The sequence below is a fragment of the Meriones unguiculatus genome, chromosome 3, assembly GCF_030254825.1.
Source record: "Meriones unguiculatus strain TT.TT164.6M chromosome 3, Bangor_MerUng_6.1, whole genome shotgun sequence".
NCBI lineage: Eukaryota > Metazoa > Chordata > Mammalia > Rodentia > Muridae > Meriones > Meriones unguiculatus.
In genome coordinates this window covers 685,211-712,945 of record NC_083351.1, presented here as the reverse complement: position 1 = coordinate 712,945, position 27,735 = coordinate 685,211, and the positions used below count along the sequence as shown (strand labels likewise).

The following is a 27,735-nucleotide window of genomic DNA, read 5'->3' as shown; positions in this document are numbered from 1 at the left end:
CCCAACATATCTTTAGATCTCCTGTAATTGGTTGTAAGATCCAACCTGAGCAATGATTTCTAACCAACTTGGTGACCAGTTGAAAAGTAATACTCATGAGTTGTGGAAAACTAATTTCATTCTTCATTAGTGGACTGTATAGCTTCCCAAATTTGAGAATCAGGTTAAGCTCCATTCACTGCCTTTCCTGTGCCATGCTGAAGCTTATGCGGTGCCAGCTTTTTTATTAAAGCAGCCATCAGGCCGGGTAGTTGGTGTGACTTCATCAGGAGGGTGTGTAGCTGGTGTGGAGTGCGGTGCTCCCTCCTCTCTTGTCCGTTACCCCAGCCTTCCACATTGCTTCTCAGAGCTGAGTGTGTTCAACGTTCTCAACAACAACGTTTAGTTGGGGAGCTAAGGTTATTGGTGTGAGTGTGAGACCGTGGAAGGGTATGTTTTGAGGCAAGGTGTTACTGTCATTAACTGGCCTGGAACTCAATCTGTAGTCCAAACTTGCCTTGTACTCAAGAGATTCACTGGCCTCTGCTTCCTGAGTGCTGGATTTAAAGGCATGGACTACCACACCTCGCTCTTTGCTTGCTTGTTTTATTTTAAACATTTGTTTGTGAGTCCGCCTACAAAGTACACCACTATGCTCGTAGGTCAGAGAGCAGTTTACAAGAGTCGGTTCTCTCCTCCCACTGTGTGGATTCCAGGGGTCAAACGCAGACGCCAGGCTGGGTAGCAAGTCTCCTACTCATTAAGCTATTTCCCCAACTCAGAAGTAAGTTTGTTGAGTATATTGCAAGGGCAGCAACACAATTCCATTTGTTTGTGGTTTTACTGACACGTGAACTGGAAAAAAAAAAAAAAGGTTACAGGGCCTGGAAAGATGGCTTAGCAGTTGAGAGCACTAGCTGCTCTTCTAGACAACCTGGTTTTGATTCCCAGTACTCATTTAATGATTCAAGTCCTAGTGGAGTGTAGGTTTCTTATGGCTTTTGTGAGCAAGAGACACACATACATGTGGGCAAAACACTCACAAACATAAATAATTAAAAACATCTTCTATTAGGGTAATAAGTGAGTACTTTGGAGATGACCTTGTATCTGGCCATGGCCATGTCTTCCCATCCTCTTTTTGGAAAAGAGCCTGTGTACCCTAAGCAGGCCTTAGGTGTTCAGTCTTCTACCTCAGGCCCACCTTCTCCTGCTTTAGATACAATAAGCTAAAACAGTGGCAGTGTCTGTGATCTGTTAGAGGAATATTAAAGTGGGTATACAGTACTTATTTTCAGAGGCTTTCTTTTATTTGTGTTTGAGACAAGAGTCTCACCCTGTAGCCTAAGCTGGCCTTGAACTTGCTGTGTTGTGATCCTTCCAGCTAGGAGCTCAGCTGCAGGTATGTGCCACTAATGGCTTAGAAGCCGCTCTTATTTGTTTGGAGAATTGCATTATTACCTGATGATATGTTTTGAATCTATGGTGCTTTATGACTCATTTCTCTAGTTAGATGGTGCAGAACGAAAAGATGAGTGCTTACGTAACTTACATCCTATGTTGCAGGACCCCACGGTTGCTTGGCCTACTTGTGCCTCCTTCCTAGTTACCCTTTCCATTCCAGTGCCTGCCCTGAAATGAGCTAGCACAGACCTCTCTTAGAGACAGACTGCTAGTTGGCCGTGGTGTATGGAGGATGATAGGCCGTATTGGACAGTGGACCAGATGCCATTGTTCAGGTAATACAGAGGACAATGGAAAGACTTGAAGTAAGGTTTTCAGAAGTGGTAGAGCTCTGTGCAGCCTGTCTCCTCTCTCTTTTTCCTTGTTTCCTTTCATTCGGTTTATTTTCTTTTCTTTTTATGTGTACTGTGTGTGCGCGAGTGCCTGTATATGTGCCCTGTGCACATTCCTAGTGCCTACTAAGACCAAAGGCGGGTGTTGGAGCCCCTAGGAACTAGAGTTACAGAAGGTTGAGCACAGGCCGTTTGATGTGGGTGCTGAGAGCTGAACTTGGAGCCTTTGCAAGAGCATCAAGTGCTCTTAACTGCTGAGCTGTCTTTCTGTCCCCTAGCTTTTGTTTCTGTTTCCTGTGAGTGCTTCCTGTCCTGGGGCCTGTCAGAATCCTAGTCTCCCTTTTTCCTATAAGAGCCTTAGTTAGACCAGGTAAATACTGAGGGTTGGGAGAAATTGGAGAAGGCATCAGGAGCTGTTTAATTTTTTGCTTCTAAATTTAACCATTTCCTTAAAAAATGTAATTAATATTCAACATTTTTCTTTTAAACAATTTGAGATGAAAAAAAATTAGGACAGTATGTTTATCTAGTTAAGACATAGGAACTTACCTGTCAGCTCATCTGCCCGAGTACCCATCCTACCTTAGGGAGGTCCAATGTATGCTGCTTTAGTTCTTAAAAGAAAAACTACTGTTGTCACCTGTTTAGTATCTTTTCTCCCCATATGCCACCACGCTGCATTAGATAGGATTGGTACAAAGCAAAAAAGTTCATGAAAGTAAAAAGCCCCCTGCTAGCCAAACACTGGGCTATCACGATATGCCAAGCATGCAACGAGAATTTGACATGGGGTAGGAGCAGTTCTAGACTGTGAGAGTTTTTCTGGGTGGCCTTGGCTGTCCTGGACTTTGTAGGCCCTGCTGACCTCGAAGTCAAAGCAATCCGCTGCCCCTGCCTCCTCAAGTGTGGGATTACATGCATTCACAACCACTCCCGGCCATGCTCTTATTCTTGTTAATAGGGTTTGTGTGTTTACCTCATTCCTCACTGACAAGTAACTTGGACTGTTTTTTATAGCTTGATTTCCTTGTATTCAGCCTGCTTCTTGACAGATTCTTGTGACTAATGATTCTTTGTTAGAAAATATGTTGAATATTCTTTTTGTTTGTTTGTTTGTTTTGTTTTGAGACATGGTTTCTTTGTGTAGCCCTGGCTGGTCAGGAACTTAATATGTAGACCAGGCTGGCATCAAGCTTAGAGACCTTCCTCTGTCTCCCAAATGCAGGAAGTAATGATGTTAGCTTGGGAAAGGGGTTGGTACACGACTTTAATCCCACCATTTGGGAGGCAGAGGCAGGTGGATCTCTGAGTTTGAGGTCAGCGTAGTCTACAGAGTCCTGGGGCTATACAGAGAAACTAAAAAAAGAAGAACAAAAAGATGTTGAATATTCTACTTGCCTAAAACTGCTATACTTTTCTATTACATTATTACCTTTTACATTACAGGCATTTAAAAGTATTTCTTCCCTTTTTGGAGATCAGTGTTTCTGAGGCAGGTTTCTCTGTGTAGTCCTGGCTGTCCTGGAACTTGCTCAGTAGACCAGGCTGGCCTCCAACTAGGATCAGCCTGCCTCTGCTGGGATTAAAGGCATATGCCACCATGCTCTGCTCAAAAGTGTTTCTTGAATAAATGGAAGTTTGGGGGGGGTGGATAATAAATTCTTTTAAAAATAAAGGTTGAAGTGTCATTTGTATATCAAATACCAGCATTTAAGAGACAGTCCTAGACCATGTCAGAAAGTAAGGGGCTGTGGATTGGGCACGTGCTGGTCATTTCTACTCATGAGAAGGGGTAGTCTGGAGGCTTTGCCCTGTGCAGCGAGCGTGCTTAGACAGCTCCATCCACAGAAGCCAGGTGTATATTCATAGCAGGGTGCTGCTTGTCTGAGTAGCTGTTTTGTCCAGGAGATGATTATCAGAATACTTTAAATGTTCTGTTGTTGAGTTTCTTTGTACAGTTGGTGACAAATTTGTATTTACTCTTATCTGTAAGAGTAGTCAGTGTTACCTAGTGTCTTCTCTTAGTTTGATCTTTGAATTTGACTGTTGCCTATTTAAATTTTAACTAAAAATGATTTTATAATTTTCTTTTTTTTTGTGCTAAAGATGGAACCTAGGGCTTTATGTATGCAAAACATATACTCCTGAACCACACTTCAACCATTTTAACCTTTGGAATTTATACCTTTTACTTCTATTTTCTATAGTGGGCTACTTTCTCAAAAAGAAAGGTATCTCATTGTATGTTCATGCCACCTGGCTTTGCCACATATGTGTCAGTAGTATTGTCCTGCCATTATATCAGTCTCCATACATCCTCCCTTTGCTGAGGGTGGGCTTTTTCCTGCCTTCCTGCCTGGCGGGCGCTGTGGCTCCTAGGTTCTATGGAGGTTCCTATGAACGGGGCAGCATAATTAGACTATCAATATTGTCAGCACCTAGGCATCTGTTATGTGCCCCACTTTTCCACTGTACCTTAGACTAGATAGTGTAACTGTGTGGAAGCATGTGGGTATTGGCTTTGATTTTATTAAATTCTGGTTTTCCACTTTTTTTTTTAAGGGTGGTATTTCCACTTTGCTCTTACCTTTCTGTAGGACTGGGAGTCTTGCCCTGAGTTCTGATTTTAACCACAAGTAAGTCCAAACAACTTTGATGACTTCAGGCTGAGCAGCTGAGACAGCTAAGCAGCATCTTTCTCCGCTGTAGGGTAGCATGTCCACAGGCTTGGCGTTTGTACACAGTGGCCACCTTGTGTCATGACAGTTTCCTGGTATATTCTGGAAGAAAGAGAGCTGGAATCCCCAGGAACTCCTGAGTGTTTCAGATAGAACACACTGTGATTAATCCCTTTATCTCTTACTATGAAAAAATGCCTAGGAAGATTTTTGTACAGAGGTTGGGATAATTTATGGCTTTTACTTTACAAAGGAATACTTTTTGTATTGGGGGGGTGGTTTGAGACAGGGTTTCTCTGCGTAGCCCTGGCTGTCCCTGGTGCTCATTCTGTAGACCAAACTGGCCTCAAACTCACAGAGACCTGCCTGCCTCTGCCTTCCTAGTGCGGGGATCAAAGACATGCACCACCTCCGGGCTGTAGAGGAATTCTTACCGAGGGCTGCAGTGGGGCTAGTGGGGCTGTTGTAACAGACATTAGAAGCTGGGCTCTATGCTTGCCAGTTGCTGAACAACTCACCAGAGAATAGCTTTACCTTAAACCAGGGTAAGATGGATATGGTGGCCACACCTTTAATCCCTGCACTCAGGAGGCAGGGGCAGGCTAGTCTATGTAGAGTCTATTCCAGGCCAGACAGCTACACAGTGAAACCCTGTCTCAAAAACAAAACCAAACCCTCAAAAATTAAACAACAACAAAAAACCCGAAACATGCAGAGGCAGGCAGATGTGAGTTCTGCCAGCCTGCCCTACAGAAGTCCAGGACAGCCAGGGCTGCTACACAGAGAAAACTTGTCTTTGAAAAAATAAATAAATTTTTAAAAAAGTAAATAAACATCAGGGTGCTAGGTTGACACCCTTCTTCAGACTAAGAGAATTTGATGGTTCCTCAGGCATGTACCTATGGGACCTTTTCAGAGAGGATTTGTGGAGGTGGATGTAGCTTGCTTTTACTGATTAACTTGTGTTCCCCCCACTTCCATTTCAACACCTACATTTTCTTTTTTGGGGTGGAATTCACATAATAGAAAATTAAAGCATTTTAAAGAGAATGATTCAGTAGCACTTAGTATATCTACAATATTGTGCAACTACCTCCCTACCTAACTCTATATTTTTGTCACTCCAAAAGGAAGCCCTGCACACAGTAAAATTTCACTTTTCATACATGGCCCTGGACAACTCCTATGTCTATGGATTTGTCTAATTTGGTGTGTCATAAATAGAATTATCTACTATGTACATAGTGCTCTCTCTCTCTCTCTCTCTCTCTCTCTCTCTCTGTGTGTGTGTGTGTGTGTGTAGGTAGGTAGGTAGGTAGGTAGGTCACGACAACTTTTGGGAGTTGGTTCTCTCCTACCTGATGTGACTTCTAGGTATTGAACTCAAGGTCATTAGGCTTGGCAGCAAGTTTCTTTACCCACTGAGCCATCTTGCCAGCTCTGTTTTTCTGTTTTGTTCAGTGTTTTTGTGATTGCCACTTTATTTAGAGACAGGGTCTCATTATGTTGACCAGGCTGACCTTGAACGAAAATCTGAGCGCTGTTTTAATTAAAGGCATACACCACCATGCTTGGTCTCTGTTCATTCATTCATTTACTTCATTACTTTTTTTTCTTAAAAAGTAATTTATTTTGAGTATTAAAGAGATTGGAGAAAGTTTTAAGCCCATATGCTTCCTAACAATTCCTAATTAGTCACTAAGAGACTTTAATAGACTGGCAGCAGTGCCTCAGCCCATGGTCTCAGCACTTAACTGATTTTTTTGAGACAGGGTTTCTCTGTGTTGCCCTGGCTGTTGTGGATCTCACAGAGATCTGCCTGCTTCTGCCTCCCAAGTGCTGGGATTAAAAACATGCACCACTATTACCCAGCCATTTCTTTATTTTTTTAATGCTAAAAATATTAAGTGGTGTAATGAGGAAAGTAGTTTTGGGGGGAGAAAGTAGTAGAGGGTGATTTATGTGCTCTTCCTGAAATGCAGCTCATGTAGCTGTCAGCACAGTCCTGATTTGATGGAAACAACCTTTTCTGTTGTTACAGATAGACTTACATGTGTGGGAAACCAGACCAGAAACACTTCTGAACTAAGGTAACTTCACATGTATAATTGATACTCATCAGTTTTTGTGTCCCCCACCCCGGGGAGGGGTCATTTTGAGAGGGTTTCACTATGTAGTTCTGGCTGTCCTGGACAGAACTCACTGTGTAGACTAGTCTGGACTCGAACTCACAGAGATCTGCCTGCCTCTGCCTTCCTGAGTGCTGGGATTGAAGGTGTGTTCCATGCCGGTGTCTTCTGGGAGAGCAGTCAGTGGTCATCTCTCTCTCCATAAAAAAGATTTGTTTATTTTAGGGGTATGGCTATTTTGCCTACATGAGAGTGTCTGAATACTACTACATGGATGAAGTGTCTCTAGAGGCCAGAGATGACATTAAATCCTCTGGAACTGGAGTTAACAAACAGTTGTTAGTCCCTTGTATTTGTATGTGAGTACAGGTGCCCTCAGAGACCAGAGAGTTCACATAGCCTCAAAGCTGAATTAAACTCTGGTCTTCTGCTCTTAATGTCCGAAGCATCTCCCAGACTCTCCATTCTAGTTTTTTGAAACAGAGTCTTTCACTAAATCTGGGGCTCACTAATTAAGCTTGGTTGGCTGGCAAATAAGTTTCAAATTTATTTGTCTGTGGTTCTCCAGCGCTGGAATTATAGGTAGCCAAACAGCTTTCTACCTGAGTGCTTCAGATATGAACTCAGGTGCTCGTGTGTATGTGTGTCAAGAGCTTTACAAACTGAGCCATCTTTCCATCCTCCAAATTGTGTGTGTGTGTCTGTGTGTGAAAAGAGTGTGTCTTGCCCTTCAGAAACAGAGTAGATATTTGCAATAATGTCTACCTTGTTACTTTGTATTTGTGTGCTAAGATCTGGAATCTGCTCTGCCTATCTGGGTAGCAAAGCTTTCTTTGTTGTTTTCCTTCTCCTCCCTCCTCCTCCAAGACAGGGTTTCTCCCTGTAGCCCTGGCTGTCCTGGAGCACTCTCAGTAGAGAGGCTGGCCTTAAACTCACAGAAATCTGCCTGCTTCTGCCTCCTGAATGCTGGAATTAAAGGTGCATGCTACCACCGCCTGGGAGTAAAGCTCTCTTAACTACTAAGCCATCTCTCTAGCCCCCTGGAGCCCCAAGTTTGATTTCAGGGTAGTTGATCCTCTAAAGGATGTTCTTAATGCATTCTAGGTGCTGCAGTTTTATCTGCTTTAGAAACCTTATGGCAGAATTGCTTGAAGTTGGCAGATAAGGCTAGCTGAGAGAGCCAAAGTTTTTTTGGTTTTGTATCAAAGACCTTGCTTTTGGTGTTTATCAAGGCTTCAGGTCTCAATAAGTTTTAGGCTTGAGAGATGTTTTGTATCACTTGTACCACTGACTGGTAGGACTTGATCCTGGTGTTAGGGGAGTGAGATGAAGCCCATAAAGAGTGAGTGTCCTGAGGCGGTGGGGCCTCAGTGGGGTGAACTGAACTACCTACCTTCCATTTCTAAATGTTTGGAATCTGAGCGTTGAAATCACATATTCTGTGTGAGTTCATATAGAGTCAGCTCCGCAGATGGACATGACATGTGGCTTTCAGTTCTTGATTTTTCTATCGTTGGTGAACAGGAGGCTTGTCCTTTCACCGTAGTGTACTTTGCCCATGGCAGGAGCTTGGTTCCCTGTGGATGAATGAAGTAAGTTGTCCTTAGAGGGGGAAAAGGCCATTGCTCAGTCCTTTCTCAGGACTCAGCCTATTAGGACAGTTAGCGCCATTAGGAAACCAACTATACTTGTTTCCACTGCAAAGGGTGGAACTTAAAGGCTTCCCTTGCTGTTTGGTGAAAAGCAAGTCATGTCCAGAGAAGGCATCTTTGTTGCTAAGTACTTAGCCCATTTTAATTCCTCCCCTTTGGGCAAGGCATGCTGTCACTTTTGTTTGACTCCAAGTGAGTTTTGAGAGGACAAAACTTCGGACAGAGTGTTTGAGAGTAAGTCATCACTGATTGGTTAGAGCAGTGACTATCACTGAGTTCATGAGCCAGAGCAAATGGCTACAATTTTCTCTCACCACCTTTTCAAGTCATGCTGATCTCTGGCCATGATCTTCATGTAGCATATTGGAGAAAAAGAGTGTGAGGCAAGCCAAGATGTTAGGCAAACTTCATTGGGGGTGAGGGGCTAGTAAAAGAAATGGGAAATTTCACAAGGAAAACAACAGTTTCTTCTGTCTGAGTTTCCCTTTTAAAAAACACTGTACATCTGAATTTTTTTCTTTTTTCTTTTTTTCTTACATTTGGATTTTCAAGAATCAAGATTCAAAGTCCACAAATAATTTGGGGGTGGGGTGTCAGAAAAGAGGTTTGAGTTAGTATATTAATGCCTAGCCCAGGCTGACCCAGTTCTCAGAGTCCTCCTGCCTTAGCTGTTTGAGTGCTGAGATTAGAAGTGTGTTCTGCCTCGCTGAATTTAAAAGGTGAGTATTAATAGAAAACTGAACTACATGCAAAAACTCAAACCACTTGGAGATTTCCTGTCAGCAAACTAGAATCATCACTAGCTCATAGCAGATCTTATGTCTTACAGGTGCCCTCACTCATGTGTTTTCTGCTTGTTTTGAGGAGAATTTATGCTTAAATACTTTGTACCTGTAAACATAAAGTCATAAACAGTACTGTTATCACACTTACAAAATGTGTTGGCAGTTTGCTTCCTTTACAGCTGCTCAGCTGTGCTGTTCGCTTGGGTTTGGCTTCACAGTTGGTCATATCTCTGCCACACTCCCTCTCTTTCTGATTGAGATCAGTTCTTACTTTGCAGCCCTGGTTGGCCTGAAATTCACTATGTAGACCAGGCTACCCTCAGATTCTCAAAGAGATCTGCCTGAATTTGCCTCCCGAGTGCTGGGATCAAAGGCATTGACCCACTTCCCCAGCCACTACCATATCCTTAAATCTTGTAGAAATTCTTGCCATTGAAAATAGCATCTGAAAGTTGGGTGGTGGCACAAGCCTTTAATCCCAGCACTTGGGAGGCAGGGACAGGCAGATATCTGAGTTCAAGGTTAGGCTGATCTACAGAGAGTTCCAGGACATCCAGGGCTATACAATGAGACCCTAGGGCTATACAGTGAGACTGTCTTGAAAAACTAAAGAAAGGAAAGAAAACAGCAAACAAGGACAGTAGTGTACTTTGCCATTGTGACTTCTACTCAAATGTCAGCCATTAACCTTGGAGTTGTTCTGTTGAAGGGGACATTTCAGAAATATAATCACTGAGAGGCTTATGGTATGGGGCAGTATAAGACTGATTAGCTCATATAATTTTTGTTTTAGCTCAGTGACATAGATCATGATTGTTTTTCGAGGCAAGGTTTCGCTGTGTAGCTTTAGATGTCCTGGAACTCTGTAGACCAGGCTGCCCTCATATCTGCTTGCCCCTGTCTCCCAAATACTGGGATTAAAGGTGTGCACCACCAACCACCGAGCTTTATAGATGATGCTATTCCCAGACCAGAGTGAAGTCCTATTTATATGTTGGAGAAACTGAAATTATTTTTCAAAATATACACCTTTTAAAAATTTAAATGATAGTGTGTGTGTGTGAGAAGTCAGAGGACAACTTGGAGGAGTTGATTCTCCCTTCCACCCAAGTATTATTGTTAGTAACTGTCTAATAGTAGGACCCTGAGGTCCCTTGCCATGACTTCCTTCACAGGGGTCTGCTGCTGCCACCACCTTTGTCCCAAAGTTGTAGATTTTACAGCTCATAGCTAGCACTCATGTGAAGTGTTCTAGTCATGCTGACATTTTATGTAAAGATACTGTACGTTACTTAGAGAAGATCACAGCGACTTGTTTGTCCCGTCGTGGGCAAGCACCCTACTTCTGAGCTACATCTTAGCCCATGCTTTTAAATTATTTCAGTTTCCTAAACAGGTTCTGAGTGAAAGCTAAAGACAGATGTGGGTCACGGGCAGTCATGAGGCCTCAGCAGGCCCTGTCTTAGTGGATTAGGCTGGAAAGTGATGCCTCAGCACAGCCAGAGCTTACCTGGGACATGCTCTGGAGGAGAAGAGCTGCCCAGGCAGGCAGACCCGATGGTGGGATTTTCAGAAGGGCCAAAGGACTAACAACACTGAAGAGAAAGGCAAACGTGATTAACTGTAAGTAAGATGTCTTAAACATACATTTGTTTTTTATTACTAAAGTAGCATAAATAGCATTATGGCGTTCTCTTTTTAGTGTGTGCTGCACTTCACTCACACCCTGAGGAGGTAACACTGGAACAGCAGATAGTGCTGCATGGCAGGAGAGAACCGGCCTTGAGTTATCCCCTGTTCTTGTTATATGTGCTGTGACACACATCCGTACACAATAAAATAGATAAAATGCGAAAAAAAGTACTAGCTGTTAACATCTTTTTCTATCTTTCTGTATGGGAGACAGGTGACTTTGTGGAGTCACCTTCTTTCCTCCCACCTTTACACGAGTGGATTCTAGGGATTGAACTCAGGTCATCATGCTTGCAGAGCAAGAAACTTAACCCATAGAGCCTAAAATCTTTCTTTGAATTGGATACTATAGAAAAAATACACAACAGTCACACAGCTATATTGCTTAAAACTAGAAAAATGGATTTATCAGAAACCCAGTGAGGAATCTTTATAAAGCTAATGGGCTATCCAGGTGACTTTGAGTAAAGCTGCTGGCTGCCAAGCCTGAGGAGCTTTTTAGGCAGCTCAGAAAGATCCTCTGTTTACAAAATGCTGGTAAGTGTGTTGTTTTCAGTCTCAAGATGTAAAAGCTTTAGTGCTTATGTCTGGTTCGACTAATTCAGGGCACCTTATGACTTTGGCTCTACTTCTTCTTAGATTAATGCTGGATTGAGTAGAAGGTCTTTATAGCCTGAGTGACTTTTAATAGAGTAGGGAGTCCTGGAGGATAGTGATCCTGACTCTGTAAAACCAGCAAGAGGATCTGCGCTTTGATCCTGTGTAAGGTAAAACATGAACAGAACAAACACGACAGTACATATTTCCATCTGTATTTTTATTGACTTGGGATTTTGTTCTGTCATACAGGAATATTCCTAAGCTTTGGTCCTTAGGTTTTGTGTGCTAAAGACAGAATGGCCCAATCTTTTCCTGCAAAAGTAAATAATGTTCTCTAGTGCCAGAGATACCCAGTGAGGCCTGAGGTATTCTCCCTTAGTGAAGCTTTGCTAATGAGTCAGGAATCCACTCAAGAAACACACTTGAAAACAACTACTGCAGCTAGACATGTGGCACGTGCCTGTAATACTAGCACTGGGGCAGTAGTCCACAGCGTGAGTCCAGGACAGCTAGGGCTGCACACAGAGAGACCCTGTCTCGAAAAAAACAAACCAAAAAAAAAAAAGGCAGGAGCAGGGTGAGGAGCACCAACAGAAAATGAGAGTACCACTGTGGTCAGAGATCTTTCGGGAGCTGTGGTGCTGCGCACCCTGGGGAGCTGCGACAGGCAGTGGCTTAGGACTGTGGAGGCACAGTGAGTGGCACCTTGTGGTTTTCTCTTGGTAGACCATGCTGGTGATTACTCTCAAACTCACTTTTCTCAGGTTAAGCACTTAGTGAATTCAGCCTTCTTTTTGTCCTGCCCAGCAACAAAGGCACTGAAGTGGAAGGGATTTTATAGTGTGAGTGTGCAAAATAGGAAAGTATAAGGAACTTTAACAATTTGGGAGCCATCTAGATGATTTGTCCTAGGTGTGTTTTACTCTTAATGAAAATAACAGTGATCCCAGCACTGGGAAGGCAGAAGCAGATGGATCTCAGTTAGACACCAGCTTGGTGTACAGAGCGAGTTCTGGGAGAGCCAGGGCTACACAGAAAAACCCTGTCTTGGTCGGGAGGGGACGAAGAAGAGGACAGCGGTTAGTTAAGCATTTAATATTTTTTAATGATTTATTATTATTGTGTACGTTGGTGGTCTGCCTGCTTGTATGTGTGTGTGTGACAGTGTCGGATCCTCTGGAACTGGAGTTACAGACAGTTGTGAGCTGCCATATGGGTGCTAGGAATTAAACTTGGGTCCTTAGGAAGAGCAGCCCATGCTCTTAATTGCTGAGCCATCTCTCCAGCCCATAGCATTTGTTATTATTAACTTTAACTTTTGAGAAAGAATTGAGACAGGATCTTGATGCACAGTCCTAGGAGGCCTGGAGCCCACTATATTACCAGAGAGGCCTAATACTCAAAAGCAGTCTTTCTGCCTATGCATCTTCCAAGTTCTGAGATTTTGAGCATGCAAAATGTGTGTATGTGTTTATGCATGTACACTCATCTATGTACATATGGAGGCCAGTCCTGGTATTTTACCAGTTCTCTAACTCTTGCCAGCACAGGGTCTCTCACTGAAGTTAGAGCAGCAGTTCTCAACCTGTGGGTGGCAAACCTCCTTTGGGGGTCAAATGAGCCTTTCACAGGGCTCACCTAAAATCATTGGAAAACACAGATATTTATATTATTCGTAACAGTAGCAAAGTTACAGTTAAGTAGCAACAAAAATAGTTTTAGTTAAGAGTCACCACAATATGAGAAACTGTATTAAAGGGTTGCAGCATTAGGAAAGTTGAGAACCACTGACCTAGAGGTTTCCATTCCAGCTAGATTAATTGACCGTTGAACCCAACACCCTACTTCCCACCCCCAGCACTTCTTTATTTAATTTTTATGCAAAAATTTTGTTGACTGTGGGGGAAAGGGCCAGAGAGGTGACTTGGGGGAGGGGTGGTTAAAGCATTTGCTGCTCTTCCAGAGGACCCTACTTTGATTCCCAATACCTACTTCGCAGCTTACAACCATCTGACTGAGGTTCCAGGGACTCCAATGCCTTCTTGTGACCTGAGGGCACCGCACCGAGCATTCATGTGGCACACATAAACCATGCCATCAAAACACTCATACGCTGTAATTTGCATGGAGAGCAAATCACATTGGGGTTAAGTAATTACATCTTCAGTTTTATGATGCTTTGATCACAGTTATGATTGATTTAATAACATCTTTGTTGGAAGTGTATCCTGTATACCAGGTATAGTAGTATATGAGGCCTGCTATTTTAGTACTTGAGATTCTGAGAGAGGAGATTTGCTTATCAGTTCAAGGCCAGCATAGGCTACAGAAATAAGTTCCAGACAGGCACACAGGCATTTCTATGTGTAATTTCCACTGGGGAAAAGACGCCTCCTTTGTTTTATTTTATTTGGTGTAGTTTTTAGAGACAGGGTCTCTGTGCAGTCTTGGCTGTGCAGGTGAGCATCATCGCACATGGGACCTCATACATTGTAGGCCAGCAGTCTACTGAGCTTTATCCCCAGCCCAGGGGTCAGCTTTGTTGAACTGTTTTAAACAGTCAGGCATCCCTGGGTGGCCTCACATTATATAGCGAGCAGTGACCTTAAAGGGTGACTGATCCTGCTGCTTTTTTCCCCAAGTGCTGGGATTATAGGCAAACAGCACCATACCCATTTGTCCTGGGGCTGGGCTCAAATCTAGAGCTTTGTGCATGTAAGGCAAACATTCTGGCAAGTGAGCTTCTGTATATTCAGGTGGAAAAGTCATGTTTTATAACAGGATGGTTTCACTTGTCTCTGACTATGGGGATGTTGTCTTACATGACTGGGTATTGCCATACAGCACTTTGAGCAGCCTTATTCAGTCCATCCCTAGAAGGGTCAAGGTATTTCTGAGCTTCCTGGGACCCTTCATTCAGCCTTGCGTTTGGGGGAAATAGAGGACTTTTGGATACCCCTTTGTCCTTTAAGGCTCATGAATACTCCCAGAGCTTCAAAGAAATAGTTTTCCAGTACTAGTTTTCTCAGTCCTGCTTCCTGAAGAAAATACTCCTGATTTCTCCATGTAGTAGCTATTCTGGTTGTCCAGCTTTGTTTGTTTCTTATTTTGGAGAGACTCAAAATCTTTTTCACAAAAGAAAGGCCTCTGCTCTTTTAAGTGATATTTATTTATTTGTTTTTGTTTTTGTTTTTAGAGACTGGGTCTCTGGTACAGTAGCATTGAACTTAAGATCTTCCTTCTTTAGCTGCCTAAATAGTGGACTGCACCAGCACTGTTGGCGCTGATGGTTTTCTTCTTCAGTCTACCAGGTTTTTAGCAATCTGTTAGCAGTATATTAAAAATGATGGTTATGTTTTTAATTCGGTTCTAGAGAGGGTTTTAAAAGTCTGGGAAATGCCGCAGGAAAGTTCACCCTTTATAAGGCCATAGCTCTGAAGTTTTCCGTTGTCCATTTCACGCCATCTTTCTTTGCAGAGCTTGAGTTCCGAAGTGTGGAAAGCACTGAGTGCTGAAGATGAGTGAGCTTGACCAGCTGCGGCAGGAGGCCGAGCAACTGAAGAACCAAATCAGAGTACGTAGCCATGTGTTTGTTTCAGGTCAGAGGTTACCTGCTGTTGTCTGGATAACAAGAGTGAGAGGAGATTGGTCTCTATATGCAAGTCACACATTGAGATATCTGCTCTCTTACGTTGTTTCACTTACTATAACTGGTTGCTTGTATGTACCTGGCGTGTTCCTGTAAAGTTTATCAAAGCTTTTGAACTTTCCCTGGGGAACTTGGTAACTAGGTTTTGTCCTTCCTTTGTGACTACTGTACTGTAGTCCACTATGTCAGAAGGTGGCATCAGCTCTGAAGAGCAAGGCTACTAAGTTTGAGGACAGAAAAGATATTGAAAATGAAAGGACCAGTAAAGTGGCATTTTAGGTGTGTCTGTCTGTCTTTTCTTAATTTTGAAATGGTTTGTGCTCCAGGATGACTCTTGGAATGTACATACAGCTCTTGGGCCACCAGGGAACAGCTGTGTCTACCCGAGTACAAAACTAATGAAAGACAAATTTCACTTTTTTTTCTGAGACAGGGTTTCTCTGTCTCACCTTGACTGTCCTGGACTTACTTTGTGGACTTGGTTGACCTTTAACTGCCTTGAGAGCCGCCTCTGACCCCCACAGTGCTGGAATTACAGGCGTGGGCCACTCTGATTCCTTTCTTTTGGGGTGAGGAGTAGCTTTGGAGTAGTGCTAGACATGGAAGTGAGAGCCCTCACACATGCCAGGCAAATGTGGATATTTTGGTTTTGGAATTTGTATTTTTGTTACTTGAGACAGGGTTTCGTTCTGAAACTCTGACTCTCCTGGAACTCACAGTGTAGACAAAGCTGGCCTTAACTGCAACATTATACAGAGACAGTTAATTTAAGTATGTGGTTTTTCTACCCCCTTTCCCCTAAACTTGATCTAAAGAACATTAAAAAAAAAAGAAAAAAAAAAAAAAAGAAAAGAAAAGACATTATGGTTACCAGGAAATCCCAGTTTCCAGATTGTTTACAGTTTTGTGTATTTGAACTAGCCTTCTGACTTGCATGTTCTCATCTGTAAGGATATAGCTGTCCTTCAGAGTCTCAATTAAGTTATTGACAGTGATCGGTCTTTGCGTAAATAGTAGTTCATGCTCCCTTTAACTCATCAGTTGTGTTCACGCTGCCAGTGGGACTATATGGGAAAATCTCCAGCATTATTTTAGCCAACTTTTTCTTGAAGTTAAGAAAACATACCAGAATTACCTAAGATTTATTTTAGAGCCACAGATAAAACAGGAAATATCTTAGTATAGATTGCTGGTCAGTGCTTTTCAACGTGTCTGCTCTACTAGAGTTAATAAAACATATTCTTAAATATTTGGTGTGCTATAAAGTTATTTCCTGAAAAACAAATTTAAGTAATGCCAGAAGATATCTTGGTAATTTGCAAGTATAGTACTGAAGTACATCTCTAACCCTGATATAAACCTAAAATTTTTTTAGGGTTAGGATTTTTGGTGGGGCGGTTCACAAATGACTGCATTGGATTTGGGCCTTGCCTCTCAATCCTGCACTACTTTTACAGTGGAGTTAATGCTGTAGAGTCTCTAAATGGGAATGGAGACTTATATTAGTTTGCTTTTGAGACAAGGTCTCACTAGGAAGCCTCGACTGTCCTGGATATGTAGACCGCTGGCCTCAAACTCACAGAGAGCACCCTGCCTCTGTTCCAAGTTCTGAGAGTAAGGCTGTGTGCTAGGTTACGTGGCCAAGAGTACTCTTTTAAAAAGTAAAATTCAGTGGTTAAGTTTAATCCCAGCACCACCTATAACTCTAGCTCCACAGGATCCAGAACTCTCTTCTGGTTTCCATGGGTACCTGCATAAACATAAAGTAAAAGAAAACAAAAGCCACCTTTTAAAAGGGTATGATAGAAAGGAGGAAAAAAGTAAAATGTTCTCTACCGATTGCCTACTGAATCCGTGCTTCTTGAAGAATTTAGTGCAAGGGCTGGAAGTGTCTCTTAACTCAGTAGTCTAGTGCTTGCCCAGAGTGCTGGAGGAGTGGGCTTGGCGTTTATGGAGGTCGTGATCTGCGTCACTAGGAAGGTGGGAGGGCTGCCTTTAGTCTGAGGGCCAACCCGGGTTGCCTCGTGAGTTCCAAGCCAGCCCTGTCTTAAAATCAAAATCAGAAGGTTGGGTGTGGCAGCTTACACTGTCTGTCAGTCTTAGCGCTGAAGAGGCAGAGTGAGGTGGCTATCTCTTGAGTTCTAGGCAAGCCTTGTCTACATAACAAGTTCTAGGACAGCCAGGGCTATATAGAGACTCTTTCTCAAAACAAGCGCATAAAAATCAGAAACAAATGGGGATACAAAGTGAGTAAATTGTAATAAATAAAAAATTATATTAAAAAAATCAGAAGCAGAGCAGATAAGGTAGTTCATCAAGTAAAGGTTCTTGCTACCCAACGTGTAAGCCTGTAAACCTGCCTTCTGTCCCTGGAGTCCATGTCAAGGTGGACGGAGAGAACTGACTCTACAGAGTGTTCCATGATCTCCATACTTGGTAACACGCAGCACATGGACACATATATCAGTCACAGTTTTGTTTGTTTGTTTTGCAGACAGGGTTTCTCTGTGTAGCCCTGACTCTCCTGGAACTTGCTCCATAGACCAGACAGGCTTCAAACTCAGATCTCTGACTTTAAACCTTCTGCCTCCCCAGTGCTGGAATAAAAGGAGTGTGCCTATACACTTTTTTTTTTTTTTTTTAATTTTTATGTGCATTAGTGTGAAGGTGTCACATCCCTTGGAACTATCGTTACAGACAGTTGTGAGCTGCCATGTGGGTGCTGGGAATTGAACCCGGGTCCTTTGAAAGAGCAGAAGGTGCTCTTAACCACTGAGCCATTTCTCCAGCCTGCCTATATACTCTTAATAATACTTTTTTAAATTATTAAGAATCAACAAAAGGGGGGCTGGAGAGACAGCTCAGAAATTGAGAGCACTGGCTGTTCTTCCAAAGGTCCTGAGTTCGATTCCCAGCAAACACATGGTGGCTCACAACCGTCTATAATGAGATTTTGTGCCCTCTTCTGGCATGCATGCACACAGGAAGGCAGAATACAGTATAAATAATAAATAAATCTTTTTAAAAAAATTTAACAAACGGCTTCCAGCTAGATGTGCTCATATATGTATTATAGTTCTTGAACTTGAAAAGTGAAAGCAGGAGGATCAGTATTCAGGGTCATTCTTAGCTAGATAGAGTTTAAGACCAACTTGGCTACATTAGGCTCTTTCAAAAAGAAAAAAAAAAACCAAAACCTTAAAAAATGTGGTGAACCACACAAGAAATGACAGATAATTCTAAGTATTGTGTGTTCTTTGATTTGTTTTTCATATGAAGCACTGCCCCCTGAAAAAGTAACAAAACAAAAAACAAACCAGAAACAACAAAACCTGCCAAAATTAAAACACACATCTTAAATACAGAGGAACTTAACTGTGATAGACCAACTGTGCACATGTTCCAAAATGGAGTGACCCAAGACTAAGCTGACCTTGGCCCAGACTTTTCAGTTGTAGTTTGAGATGACAATGCCTGTGTGAGATGGGTGGAGCCCTTTCTGTGGTGGTACTTCGTACTTACACCCAAACACAACAAAAAATTGACTGATTGAATGGATTCATCTTCATGAGTTGTTAAGAAATTATTGTGAAGCCAGGAGGTAGTGGCCACACACCCTTAATCCCAGCAGAGGACGGTGAAGTTTGAGGCCAGCCTAGTTTACACAGTGAATTCTAGGCCGGTCAGGACTAAGGCACTCTCCCGATTCTAAATCAGGCAGTTTCAGGCCAGCAAGGTGGTTGAGTTCCAGCCCTAAGACCCACATGTAGGAGAGGATTAGCTGCCAGAAGTTGTCCTGTAAATTACACTTGTAAATTGAAATATGGTCATGGTTCTATCTTAAGCAAGTCAAACACTTGCTCACCAAAACAAAGGTGGCTGGAATATGGCTGCTTCATTTTTTTTTCATCTGTTAGGAGCAGTTGCAGTGTCAGAAATATTTAGCCTTTTTGGTCTTTGGGTTCCAACCAAGGTGAAGCTGCTTAAATTTACCATTTTTTTAATTTTTAAAATTCTTACTAGTCTTTCAAACCTAAAGCTATAGATTGTATCAACAGTCATGGTGTTTGAAAGTATTAGACTTACTAATTGGCATGACAAAAGGCCTTGCCGATGACTTGCTATTAAAAATCCTTGTTGTATACTCTACTCCAGAAATTTTTATGTAGAAATAATTGGTCTTATTTAGATTACAAGCAGAATCATTAAAGGCTGAAATTGGGACCTAGAATTTGGTCATACAGTAATAGTCATCTCTGTATGTTTACCATTGTCACCAGTTTGTAAAAGTCTCGCAGACTTCATAAAGTAAAATCCTGCTTCATAAAGTAAAATCCTTGGACACAGATCTGCTCTACCTCATTTAAGAGTCTGGCCTGTTGGCAGCTGCCACTTTGAGGTGATACTTTGCGGTCAGTGTCTTAGTCAAGATTTGTCAGGAGTTCCTTTGAATTATGCCTCTACTGAAATTTTGAGCTTTTAAGAGTTCGTTGGTGTACTTTTTAAAAACTCTTTTATTTACATTTTTTTATATCTTTCTACTCCATCCCAATCCCTTGCAACACTCCAACACCATGTAGGAGAGAGAAAAGGTTAGTGGGAGATGGGCCCAGTTCTCTTAGCTGCTTCCTGGTTGGTAAGGTCGTCGTTGGTAAGGGTTCCTTGGAGCCAGTCTAGTCCTTGTTTCAGGAGATCTCCAAATTCTTGTCTCACTGCAGCAACCAGGAGCCAAGGGGGGGAAGCAGCAGCCTTGTTCTTTCTTGGAGCTCCTCCACACTCTCTGGGCGCTCACATTTATTCTTTCTCCAGAGTCCTCAGATTGAGACTATCTGCAGCTGGCAAAGAGCTCCCCTAGAGCCCACATGAGGCAAAGAGTCTGCTGCTGTGGACCATCTGAATCAGCCCCACATCCCACACCTGGGATTGAAACAAACACCTTTATATCCACAGCAAGATTGCTTCATTTTCCTTCATAATAGATATCTTTGTATTTACAAGTATGTGTTATTTTCAGATTTCACAGCTTATTTCACTTTTAGTGAAATACTTAATATGGTAGATATTAAAGAAAAAAATCGCCATAGTATTTTTTTTGGTGGGTGTTAGCTACATTGGTAGGTTTTATAGATAGAAAAGAGTGCCTGCTGCTCTTTTGTTGCCAGTCTTGTTGGAAATTTATAAACAGTTGTAGATCCCTTGCTTTTTTCATAAAACTTAGATTTAATCATTGTTTAGGTTAAAAATAAAGTTCTTAGACAATGCATTCTCAAAGGGAAGTATTTTTTGTCCTGAAAAGCTAGCTGGTTTTCAGCTTTTTGTTGTTGTTTTCTTTGCAACACTTGTGCTTTCATGTAAACTATCGGAAAGACAGAGCAGGTGTATGTTGGCCTGGCTCCCAGGCTGCTCACTGCCGGACCAACTTCCAGTGTGGTTTCACTTGGGCCTGTCTGCATGTGTTAGTTAGGTTTAGGGGTTGTGAATTGTTTCTGTTTTGGCCTGAACAACTCAAAAGTGGCCGTGGACTTGGGAGTATTAGAGAAGAGTTAGGAATAAGAGAGAGGAGGTGAGAAGAGTGCCCCATCATACACACTTTGCTTTGCTTCCAACAGTTAGTGGAGGCTTTCTGAAGCTGTGGTGGGGACTGAGGTTGGAAGTATGACGTCTACTAATTCCCATCTGTTGTTTCGTAGGATGCCCGTAAAGCATGTGCAGATGCGACTCTTTCTCAGGTAAGAAACAGTGCCAGCCATCAGTTGTCCATAATGCAGTCTGCTGTGGGCTTTTATCTTCATGTGGGACTTCTGTCCTGTATTTCACACTGCCAAGGCTCTTCAATCAGAGGTTGTTCTGATGATGGGCTATGAGGACCAGTGAATGAGCTCTAAGTAAATTAAGATCTCTGCCATATGACCCAATAATTTTACTGCCAGACTTGTTTCCAGAAGAATCAAACTGGTTTTAAAATATGTACAGGGCTAATGAAATGACTCAGCAAGTGAAGGTGCCTGTCACCAATCTTGGACAAATTGTTCTCAGACCTCTGCACACGTGTGCCACCCTCCTACCTAAATAAATAAAAAACACTTAAAATACATGTATGTTCATCAACTCCTGTTGCCATGTAATCACTGCTGTAATATAACACTTTGTCTAAATCCTTTGGGGAAGAAAAGGTTTATGTAATCATCGTTGAGGGACGGCAGGGCAGAAACCATGGCGGAATATTGTTTGCTGGCTTGCTTTCTCAAACAGTCCAGTCATTTGCTTAGCTCACAGTGTTCTAGACCTGCCTATAGCAAACTAGCAGTGTAGGCAATATCCCACAGATAGGCCCACAGAAGAATCTGATCTAGACAGTTCTTTAATTGAGATTTCCTCTTCTCTTGTGACTCTGTGTCTCAAGTTGACAATAAAAACTGACTAGCACAACAGAAACCTGTACACACACACACACACACACACACACACACACACACACATACACACCCCTTCTCTTTGAGAAATCGATGGCCTGGTCCTCACACCTCTATAGATACACACAGATTTCCCCCGCTGTGTATCTGTGTGGTAAAGTGTGATTTTGTGTGTTAGGTAAAGGTGGAGGTAACCCATAATTTAATAAACCAATAATATAATTGTAGCTATTCTGTAGTAGCTACATGGGCATATGAGCTCCTGTTCTGAAAATGTCCTCCTGCTTGTACTGGGATGGCGTGGGATGATATAGTGCCCGTATAGACATGCTGTGTGTTTGCAGCATGGATTCCCTGGGCAGGAGGGATTCACACCTCAGGCACTACAGGATGGATAATTTGATCATGCTGCTTAAATTAAATTAAATTAGAATGTACACAATTTGAAGTTTTATCAATTGGCTGCTGGAGAGATGACTTAGCAGTTTAGAGAACTTGGTGCTCTTCTGCAGGACCTGGGTTCTGTGTCCAGCACCTGTGGTGGCTCACAGCTATCTATAAACCAGGTGCAGGGCCTCTTCTGACCTAGGACTTCTGCATACGTAGACTTGGTGCGCACACACACTCAGGTGCACACCGTACACAAAGAGATATTTTTAACGTAAATACAGGATTTTCCATTTAACTTTTTTTGGCTACTCAGTTGACATTATGTAACAAGCCATAGAACGCAAGTGGAGAGTCTATTTGCTGAAGTTAATCTGCACTGATTTTATTTTATTTTTAAGATCACGAACAACATTGATCCAGTGGGAAGAATTCAAATGCGAACTAGGAGAACCTTGAGGGGGCATCTGGCCAAGATTTATGCCATGCACTGGGGCACAGACTCAAGGTATGTATGAGCCCTTCCAAAGCAGTACTTGAAATATTGGCTGACTGCTAGGGTTTCTAAGAGATAATGGTTAGAAAGGTGAGTTGGTATGGGTGTGGTGGCACACACATTTAATCCCAGCACTTAAAAGGCAAAAGCAGAGACAGATCTTTTGGAGTTTAAAGGCCAGCCTGATCTACACCTGAGTTCAAGGCTAGCCAAGGCTACATAGTGAGACCCCACCTCAGAACCAGGTGGAGAGGGTTGGATGAAGGTTTATTGTACCAGTTTCCTGGCAGCCAAGGGTAATGTTCACAGGTGCACAGCTTTCATCCCTGTCCCTGTTCAGCTGGCTGTTCCACTGTTGTTTTCATGCCACCCTTTGCCTTAAAGCTTCTGGATCTTTGCTTTCTCAGCTGCTCTCTGGCTACCTTGTAATGTAAGAGTTGGTTAATGGAGGGTGAAAGTACTCAGTTTACAACAGCAGACTATGGTCCCGAAAACTAAATGTGGGTTTCAGTGGTCTTTTTATCCTCACTGGGAGGCTTTGTGGAGTATTAATTGATGGCTATTCTTGTCCTTCCACATGGCCTACCCTGCTTACTCATCATTTAAAGGGATACTACCACTTTGGGCTCCTGTCTTTTATACTTTGAGAACTACCCTTTATTGGACTTCTGAGTTTCTCTTTAGAGTTTTCCACTCATAATGAAACAAAACAAAGCGATATATTCTTTGTGTGACCAAAGCATGCCCCATCAGACCCAACAGTCTTAACATCCCTTTCTTTTGAGTCATTTTTTTCATTTGTCAGAGTGGAATTTGTACTTGGCTTTCTTTTTGAAATTATCTGCTGTAGGATGTAAATAGCTAGAGAACAAAAGATTCTATCTTTAGTTTTCTACAGGGCCCCATACAATTGCTTGTGCGAATGAGCACTTTTTGTGTCTGTTTAATGATGGAAACAGTCCCATCAGAAAAGAAAAGGGCGGGAGATTGTATTGTTGTTGAAAGGTGAAGCTTCAGCTAGACAGGAGCATGTCTCAGAGAACATGAGTGCGCTGTGCTGTTGCTGATGGATTGCTTTTTCAGTGCTGGGCATTGAACCTGGGGTATCATGCCTGCTAGGCTGTTGATGTACCATTGAAGCATACCTCCATCCCAGAATAGATCTCACATGTTTCCACCACAGAACGACACTGAACATGTGAGGTAATGACTATTAATTCCTGTAGTTTAATCTTTCTCTAATGTAAACATAAGCAGTCTATATAGTCCACAGTTAACTGTCAGTTAAAAATGAAGATCATTCAAAATAAGTGAGTACAGTTATGGATCAGGCACTTGGGGAGCAGAGTCAGGTGGATTGCTGAGTTAAAGGCTAGCCTGGTCTACAGAGTGAGTTCCAATAACCAGGGCTACAGAGAAACCCTGCCTTGAAAAAACCAAATGGGGAAAAAAGTTAGAAAGTGGTGAAATTTGGGGCTGGAGTGGTGGCTCAGTGCTTAAGAGCACTAGCTGCTCTTCCAGAGGTCCTGAGTTCAATTCCCACCAACCACATGGTGGCTCACAACCATCTGTAATGGAATCTGATTCCCTCTTCTACAGCACTCATATCCATAAAATAAATAAATAGGTCTTTAATAAAAAAGAAAGAAAATGGTGAAATTCAAAGTTACCCCTTTAAAGATGTATAAAGTATGAAGAAGAAAGATAATAGTCTTACTAATCAATCCATCAAAGAATGCTTTATCAAAGGTAAGTGGCAGCTAGTAGGTTGTGACCTGCATCTTTTCTTCCATGTGTGAGAATATAACAATAGCTGTGCATTATTCAGTAGCCCTGGATTGGGAGTCTGGTCTTGAGAAATTGTATCATCTTTCAGCAGTCAGGCATTCGATGGGCTGTCTTGGGAGGTAAGTGTGTGCTGCAGGCAGGTGTATTCAAAGATCTAAGGACAGGTATTTGGCCTGTGCAGTTAAGGTCAGTTAGCATGAGGTAGGAAGCCTTACGGTCCATTTAGTCTTAAGCATGAGTTTGCTTAAGACAGAAACTACGGGTCAGAAGGAAAGTGTGTGTGTCAGCAGGACACCAGGTTCAGAATCGTGATGTTCTTGTGAGCAAGAGACCCGAGGGAGGCTTGTGAGTGACTTTTAGTCTGCTCTTTTTCTTGGGTGGTACTCAGGGAGCGTGAGATTTGTTTTGCTATTATTTTTTGAACTAGACAACATACCCCTGAGACCCTGAAAAGATCACTCAATCAATACAATGGAGCTGTTAAGTTAACAGAGTAGTAGCTTAGCATGCTCTACACCTGGGGCTATTGCTGGTAAAGTGTAAACTAAAGGGTTGAGAGGGTGCATGCCTGTAATCCCAGAACACCAGGCAGGAGGATCCAAGATGCACAAGATCAGTCTCAGCTGTAGAGCTGCATAAAACCAAACCCTATTTTAAAAAGCAAATAAAACCTTCCAAAACAATATTTTGGGATTGTTTTAGATGAGCATACTTTCTGCCTAGTCGGTGGTTGGATCTTAAAATCCAAAGTAGCTATTTAGGGAGGTGTTCTGGATATGTATAACCCCTACCTCTTACATCATTTTCTTTTTTTTTTATTTTTTATTTTTTTTTTGCCTTCTTAATGAAAGGTTATTGAGTTTGGTGCCATGGAAAAAGTCTTTAATCCCAGTACTTGGGAGGCAGAGGCAGCCTGGTCTATATAGTGAGTTTTAGACCAGCCAGGCTTGCATATTGAGACTATCCAAAAGGAAAGAAAAAGAAAAAAGTTACTGACAAGAATCTTTCCTATGACTCAAGGCTACAGTTCATTGTGTCAATTGGTAATTTGTCTGGCTTTATACATGGGTGGACTGGGAAGAGCTTAGTGGGTAAGAGTGCTTGCACTACAAGCTTGAAGACCTGAGTTTAGATCCCCAGCACACGTGTAAAAACTGATCATGGCCAAATGCTTAACCCTGGTGCTGCAGTAAGGTAGAGACAGAAGAGTGCTTGAGATCACTTGCCGTAGCTGAAAATGATGAGGTCCAGGTTCTGTGAGAGGCTCCGCTGCAGAGGAGTAAGGCAGGGTGATAGAGCAGGGCAACTAGTCTTCTTTTGGCTTCTGAGTGAGGGACACACACACACCGTATATCAGTTCTCTTATTCTACCACTGTGTGGGTTCCTGGTCATCAGTTATTTTGCTGTGTGGGTATGTTTGGGGGGTGTTTTGTCTTTTAGGACAGGGTTTCTCTGTGTAGCCCTGGCTGTCCTGAAACTGTAGATGAGGGTGGCCTCAAACTCAGAGATCCTCCTGCCTTTGCCTCCTGAGTACTGTGATTAAAGGTGTGCATGAGCCATCTCTCCAGCACTAAAATTTAGTTTGTAATAATATTCAATAATAACAATAATATTCAAGATTTTATATAATAATATATATTCTATATAATAATAACAATAATAATATTGTTATTATTGTAATAATTACAATAATAATATTGTTATTATTGTAATAATAACAATAATATTCAAGATTTCCAGTTCTGTGAGTTCTTTTATTCCCCATTCTCCATTCCAGAGCCTGGTGAGGTTTCTTTGGCTGGATCCTCCTCCTAGAAAAATGAAGAATGTGTGAGGTTTGGGCTGTGTGGTGGCTAGTTTTTAGTTATCGCTGTTGGAGGACAGAAAGGAAAAGACTTCAGACAATACAATGTTGGTTCCTCCAAGTTATGTGACCTGATATTAGAAGGCGTGTCTTCTTTCACCTTCTGGAGGATCAGCTCACAGCTTAGCATTGTTTTAATTCTTTACTGAGTTAGCAATTATTGAACTCTCTGAAGGTGACTTTTTACGTCAGAGGATGAGCTGCTATAGATGTCTCTTAATTCCCTTGCCTAGCGGCTCAAAAAGGCCAGACAGAAGCAGAGCAGCAAAGGGGCCTTATCCTGTAGTGTGGAGGTGGTAGAAAGCACCTTAGCTTTGATGACTGGGCGTGTGTACAAAAGTGGGCTTTGAGCACCATGGAAGGGGTACAATTTCATCCTCAGCTGCACCGCACCCTGTCTCCAGAAAAAGTAAAAGAATCATCTGAGGAGGCAGAGGTCTGGCTTGGTAGTTGAGTTTGCCTTGTATTCCCAAGGCTCCAGAGAGCTGAGGTGCAACTCATTTGTAAAGTATAGTTTACTTGTACAGGAGACCCTGAATTCAGTCTGAACAATTGAAAAGGGGGGAGGGGGAAAAGTAGCTGAAAAGCAACAGTCTTGGTACCTGCCCAGTTCTGTGATAAATTTTGTGACAAAGGATTGAAAGGGATTTTATATCTTGTCACATACATGCTGTTTTTTTATAAAGGAAATTTATATCTCAAAGCATGGCTTGACAGGGTGTGATGATACACAGCTTTAGTGCAAGCTCTTCTGAGGCAGAGATAATAAACTTCTGTAAGTTCGAGGTCAGCCTGCTGTACCTGTAAGTTCCAGGAGAGTCCGAGCTACCAGAGAGAGATCCTGTCTTAAAAGGGCAAATCAAACAAAAAAAGCATGGTTTTAGTAAGTGTCAAAGGGCTCAGAATGACATGGTTGAGTTTTACCTCAGTCTTTCTTTATTCAGCTTCAGAAATCTAAATATGCCCAAATATACTTATAAATGAAATGTCTAAAATGTTTTTTTTAGACATTTGAAATTAAAATCTATGTCGCTATTTCATTGAAAAAAAATAGTTCTTTGTGGACCCGTAGGAACCTCTCATTTTTCCTTGAAACAAAACAACACATTCTATAGGAATTTTTATATAAACCTTATGTCTGAGTAGCTATGGTTCCCAGGATTACTCTCACTCAGATTGCTTTCCAGATAAAATAGAGAGAACAGCAGATTCCAAACTTAGCACAGCTGCCCTGAACCAGGACGGAGTCATGAGCAGTTCGTAATTTGCTAGAATGGGTGGTCTCTTTTGCCTGACCATGTGCAATTCTGCTGTCATTTGTCATATTACTAACACACAGGTAGAGACTAATTAGTTTTATAGAGGTGTTCTAATATTGTCTCAGCCTGGGAAGTTTGGTGGTATTTGTTTTCCTTTGGTTTTAAGGCATAAGTCTGGGCCCCAGAGTCGTTACACAGTCAAGTCAGGTCTTGAACGCTCTCAGTCATGTTGTCTCCACTTCCCACATTCATGGATTGCAATGTTATACTACCATTCCAGCTCAGGGGATGTTCCAGTTTGATTTCTATTGGTGTAATGAAGTACTACAAGCAAGAGCCACCTGAGTTTATTTCAGCTTTCAGCTGTATCCATTGTCAAAGGAGATCAGCAAAGACCACAAAGGAATACTGTTCACTAGCTTTTCTTTAGGTAGTACTTAGCCTGCTTTCTTATGCCATCCTGGACCATTTGTCAAAGGATGGTACTGCCCCCACAGTAAGCTGGCCCCTCTTACACCAGTTTTTAATCAAGAAAATTACCTTTAAGCCAATAGGACGAAGGTATTT

The 27,735-nt window shown here is 42.2% G+C and overlaps 1 protein-coding gene across 5 annotated transcripts in view; it reads left to right on the top strand.

The window, feature by feature from the left end:
- Gnb1 (G protein subunit beta 1) overlaps positions 1–27,735 on the top strand; it is a 58,543-nt gene that overhangs the window by 16,176 nt on the left and 14,632 nt on the right. For 4 of the 5 annotated variants that reach the window (XM_060378913.1, XM_060378912.1, XM_060378911.1 and 1 more), the window contains exons 2-4: positions 14,789–14,885; positions 20,651–20,689; positions 22,162–22,268. In XM_060378913.1, the coding sequence (XP_060234896.1) occupies positions 14,829–14,885; positions 20,651–20,689; positions 22,162–22,268 (203 nt within the window). In that variant the 5' untranslated portion in view covers positions 14,789–14,828. Of the gene's footprint in view, positions 1–6,494; positions 6,544–14,788; positions 14,886–20,650; positions 20,690–22,161; positions 22,269–27,735 lie in introns of all 5 variants that reach the window. The other variant, XM_021655568.2, reaches the window with a different exon arrangement.